The sequence below is a fragment of the Penaeus chinensis genome, chromosome 30, assembly GCF_019202785.1.
Source record: "Penaeus chinensis breed Huanghai No. 1 chromosome 30, ASM1920278v2, whole genome shotgun sequence".
Classification (NCBI taxonomy): domain Eukaryota; kingdom Metazoa; phylum Arthropoda; class Malacostraca; order Decapoda; family Penaeidae; genus Penaeus; species Penaeus chinensis.
This window is the reverse complement of record NC_061848.1, coordinates 5,034,400-5,040,314: the sequence shown is the minus strand read 5'-3', so window position 1 is coordinate 5,040,314 and position 5,915 is coordinate 5,034,400. Positions and strand designations below refer to the sequence as shown.

Genomic DNA, 5,915 nt, shown 5'->3' with positions numbered 1-5,915 from the left:
TGCATATATATATGCATATATATATATATATATTTATATATATATGCATATATATATGTATATATATGCATATATATATGTATATATATGCATATATATATATATATGTATATACATGCATATATGTATATATATATGTATATATATATATGCATATATATATATATATATATCTATATATGCATATATATATGTATATATATGCATATATATGTATATATATATATGCATATATATATATATATATGTATATATATGCATAAATATATATGTATATATATGTATATATATGCATATATATATATGTATATATATATATATGCATATATATATATATATATGTATATATATGCATATATATATATGCATATATATATAAATATATATATGTGTGTATATATATGTATATATATATATATATATATATATATATATATATATATTTCATCATCATCAAGGGGCTAACGCCGACGGGGGCGCATGGCCGCATCCTTCATGCAGAGTCTCCTGGCAGGCCCTCGGCCCAGCTTTAACTCCCAGCGACAGATCTGGTCAAGGTGCCCAAGCCATGACCTTTTAGGTTGTCCCACGGACCTCCTCCATCCAGGATTGTCTCGCTTAGAGACAACCTGATGGGCAGGGTCATCCACAGGGAAATGAGCGAGGTGCCCATATAGCCTGAGTTGGCTTTCCCGGATTATGTATGTAACATGTCCATGCCAGTCTCATGGAGTAGCCGTCGGTTGGACATATGGTCCTGCCAACTGTACCCCATGATCTGGCCAAGAGACTTGTTAAAAACGGTATTAAGAAGAGACTCTAAGGCACTAAATACCCATCCAGGTTTTGCTTCCATAAGGCAAAACTGGCAGCATCAAAGCCTTGAAGACACGTAGCTTGGTCCTTTTGCATAGGTTATGAAATCTCTAAATGCTCTAGTTGATCGAGTTCATGGCTCCTGCTGCCAGACCAATCTGTCTACTGACATCTGGGTCTGATAGCCTAGAGATTGGACTATGCTATCAAGGTCTGCAAAGCTCTCTGTGACTTCAACGTCCTCGCTGCAAGCATGGATCGATTGAACGTGTTCCGCTAACAGTCCCCCAAAGTCCTGAACCTTGGTCATGGTCCAGGAAACCTCTAGGCCCAAGGGCTTTGCCTCATTGCTAAATGCATCAATAGTCACCACCAGTGATTTCCGATGACTTCAAATAGCAGCTCTACCCATTATCCAGTCTATGTAGGTGTTGAAAAGTGCTGGTACAAGGAAACAGCCTTGCCTCACCCTTGAATTAACAGGGAAGAAATTCAACAGGCCCCCACCACCCTTTACAGTATTGCAGTACCGGCATATAGGCTTGCCATTAGTCGGAATTTCCCTAAGTCTCAGAATCTCTCATGGCGCTTCTCAATGCACTGACCTTCTTGAGATTAATGTAGGTTTCAAGCAACACACGACCGAACTCACGAAGGTCTATTGTGGACTTGCCAGGAGTGAATCCAGACTGCTCTAGTCTCTGTTGCCTTTTGTAGGTGGTCGTGGATCCGTTTCAGAAGAATGTGGGCGAAAAACTTGCCTGGTATACTGAGCAGTGTAATGCCACAGTAGTTGCTATAGTCCCAAAAAATCCCTTTCCCCTTCTAGAGAGGGATGACCACGCCCCTCAACAGGTCATACAAGACTGTATGCAAGCCCCGTGCCATAGGTTCACCCCCGCATATGCCTGGGGCTTTCCCACACATTAGATATCACTAACCTCAGTTGGGATAGTGATAAGTTCCTTGCCGATGGATGGGTCCGACACAGGTATTGAGATACCACTTGGATTGCCATTCAGCTGAGCCATGAGACATGCTACAGTGGCCTCCAATGTCTCCAGGAAGATGAAATTCTGCCGTGCCCTTGGGCGTACGACAATGGACTCCTGTGCAGTTTAGAGTGTTTTGCGTTTGAAGGATTCTCACAGGGCAACTGGGTCCGTCAGATTTTCAAGTTCAGTGAATCGATCAGAGACTGGCATGGAGAACCCACGGGCACACTCCCTCTCCCTCAGTGAGTCACCCTTGGGTGGCCACTGGAAGGACAAGGAGTTATGAAATGGACCAGTAGGGTAGCCACTACCAGCCTATGGTCAGTGTCACAGGACTCATTACTCCGGTAAACTCTGCAATTCTGAAGGATCCTCCATCAAGTGCTGACAAGGACGGGGTTCCCTAGGGCTTTGTCCCACAGGCCTCATACTTGGTTGATTATATATATATATATATATATATATATATATAGAGAGAGAGAGAGAGAGAGATAGATAGATAGATATATGTATATATAGATATATGTATATATAAAAAAATATATATTTATATAAATATATGTGTATATATAAATATATGTATAAAATATAAATATATGTATATATAAATATTTGTATATAAATATGAATATATGTATATATAAATATATGTATATAAATATAAATATATGTATATGTATCTAAATATATGTTTATATAAATATATGTGTATATATAATTATATGTATAAAATATAAATATATGTATATATAAATATTTGTATATAAATATGAATATATGTATATATAAATATATGTATATAAATATAAATATATGTATATAAATATAAATATATGTATATGTATATAAATATATGTATATAATATGCACACACTCACACTCACACACACACACACACACACACACACACACACACACACACACACACACACACACACTTATATACATAAAACGCATTGCGTTGCGCGTTCGTGGAAGACACTACAGAGTAACTATTAACAGTTACATGAACATGATGAGGCAATAATCCTCATTTCCGCTCTTATGCAACTTGGTGAATTATCTTCTAAGAGTAACTCACGCTCTCTTTCTCTCTCTTTTACATATTTTGTCGGTAAACTTTTATAGTACTCTTATGTAAAGTACATTCATATGTGCATGGATATGCATCTTAATGGCAGTATATACAATAAACATTTGCATATTGTATGCACATAAATCCGTGTCCCTGCCTGTCTCTGCCTATGTATGTATGTATTCATCTTACCAGTTATCTCTCTATAGTCATCTATCTATCGAAATAAGTGCAAATAACTCAAAATCTTAATGACACTATAAGATAAGAAGATATATCTGCTATGCAAAATTATAATCTTTTGATTTTGTGTATGAAAAGGAATAAACAATTGCTTGTGAGAAAAGAGAAAGAGAGAGAAAAACGTTTATTATAAGAGGTTATGGCTAAATATTTATATTTTTCTACATGCAGTGGGGCAGAAATTTTCTCGTGATGAAAATTGTAATTTTTATTTCATTTGAGTAATTGGTTATTTAATACAAAGGAGATTAATCTAAAGCGGAAGGTATCACGCTGTTAACTGATATCAAATTATGTACGATCACTTGGGTGTTAATGAGCTATGCATGTGCATTATTATTATTCAAGATTACTTGGTTTCTTGACATGAATATATTCTGTAACGCTTTCGTTTTAAGATATTTTGATGTTTTTGTTAGTTATAGACCTTATGCTTGCCTTTCACGCTGATTTTTTTTGTTTTTTTTTGTCTGTGAAATTTACGTATACATATTCTGTTCGCGTAGTGTGTGTGTGTGTGCGCGCGTGTGCGTTTGTGTGGATGTATGTGTTTGTGTATTGAGGCACGGCACTAGGTTTCCGTACCGCACCAATCATTCTTAACATTGATTTTAAATCAATATCCAATCTACCAAAAACAGCAAAACGTCCTTCGACACTATAAAAAAAAAACAGCAAAGCAAATCATCAGTTCCCGCTGGAGACACTGTACTTGAAAACTCGAGGTCCCTGGGAGGGTGAGCTTACGTCCTTGAGAGCAAGCAATGGGAAACAAAGATATTACTCACATCCTCTCCTTTGCATTGGTCGATTTGTTTATTTCCGCATTGTTGATTTCCCTGCGTCTCTTCGTGTATGCCCTGTTTGCAACCGAGAAGTATAATGACTTTGTTTTATAAAGCTGCATCCAAGGACACGTATGTAAGGACGCGTGTGTGTTTGTTGTCTGCTGGCATGAGCGTAGTAAATATATTGTATATGTTCGCACGCGTAATATAAAGTATTTGCTTGTATGTCCAGCATATAATGTGTATATGCTCGTCTAACTTAAGGAAAATTAATTTCATCCATCAATTTGTATGATTTACTTTTCTGGATCAAAGATACAGTCGATATAAATTGCAGACTTTATTGTCGTCTGAAGGCAAAGCAAGATTATCTGTCAACAGAGGCTTTAGCCGAACTTCTTCTTGCCGAAACCTCCGAAACCTCCGTGGCCCCGCCTGAAACCTCCGTGGCCTCCGTGCCCCCCCCTGAAACCTCCATGTCCCCTTCGGAATCCCCCGCCGCCTTTGAATTTGAAGGGATCGGGGTCAGCCACGGGGTTAGGGTTAGCCAAAGGGTCAGGCTCAGGCATGGCACTGCTCAGGGTCACCAAGCCTGCCAGGACCACAAACAGGGCCAGAAATGTCGACAACTGCAAAAGCCAAAAAAAAAAAAAAAAAATTGTGAATACGTTTTGAATGTTGATTATTGATTGCATAAAAAAGAAAGAAAAGAGAAAATATAGTATGATTTTTTTTTGGTCTCTCCCCCCCCCTCTCTCACACACACGTACTCATACATACTCACATATTGATCATATAACCGAAACTTATACACTTAAAATTATTACAGAGTCTAGATTAGTATCGTACATCGAGATCCTAAAAATCTGTTTGAATATGCATTTTAAAGCAATCTTAGTAAATAGATTAAATTCGCACTTTAGAAATCTTGAAATTTCTGACATTTGGGTTAAAGAAAATCAAATTGCATAAAACTATATCCACAATGTTATGCTATGTTATCCAATAACATAGCATAAACCTTTACAGAAAGCTTATCAACTCCAGAAACACATTTCATCGAGTATTTAAACTTTTAGTTCTTTATACGAGTAGCATTAGTATTAGTATTAATTATCAGCTCATTCTTCATATAACCAACATCCCTTTTCCTTCTGTACAATACCCAAAACTCATTGTAATCAAATACATAAAACAACAATAACATAAAACATCACACACAAATCACATCACATGCAAACCATTTAACAGCACGCAAATATCTCAGCCAAAAGATTCGTAAGCTGAAACGTCACAAACTTACCAGCTTCATGTTCAGGGTTTTGCACGCGAGAGAGACTCAGCTCCGAGCAAAGGCAAGGACAATCTATGCACACACTGCAAGGGGAATCTGAGCTTATATACACCCCTCGTGATATCAGTGAAGGTCGCGAGCCCACTGTGACAGGTACTTCTATCCTTTCTTGTGCAACAGTCTTCAGCTTTAAGTTATGGGTGTAATGAGCGCAAAATATTTGAGCATAAGAGGTCGTAGGGGTAAATACAGTGCTATATAGATAGATATTTGCCTTTTCTTTTATTAGTGTCATTGAGATGAAAAGTAACAGAGACAGACACACACAGACACACAGACACACACACACATACATAAATATATATATACAAACACACACACACACAAATACACATACACTCACACACAAACACACACACATATATATATATATATATATATATATATTCATATTCATACACAGACATGTATGTATATATATAAGTATATATGTATATATAAAGTAAATACATACATACATACATATATATGTATATAGATGTTTCTATATAAACACATACATATATGTACATGTTTATATATATGAATATATACATATACATAGATATATGTATATATATGTCTAAATGTATATATATAAGATGAAAGGAAAACAGCCACAGTAAGAAAATGAAATTGAATCGTAACGTTTCGAACTCTTCACG

The 5,915-nt window shown here is 36.4% G+C and overlaps 1 protein-coding gene across 1 annotated transcript; it reads right to left on the bottom strand.

The window, feature by feature from the left end:
• Positions 1-4,199: 4,199 nt before the first annotated feature.
• On the bottom strand, positions 4,200-5,277 carry LOC125041306 (H/ACA ribonucleoprotein complex subunit 1-like). The gene is made up of 2 exons (XM_047636143.1): positions 5,221-5,277; positions 4,200-4,546 (listed from the first exon to the last, which is right to left on the bottom strand). The coding sequence occupies exons 1-2, from the start codon at positions 5,227-5,229 to the stop codon at positions 4,304-4,306; spliced, it is 252 nt and encodes an 83-aa protein (XP_047492099.1). The 5' UTR covers positions 5,230-5,277; the 3' UTR covers positions 4,200-4,303.
• Positions 5,278-5,915: the final 638 nt, after the last annotated feature.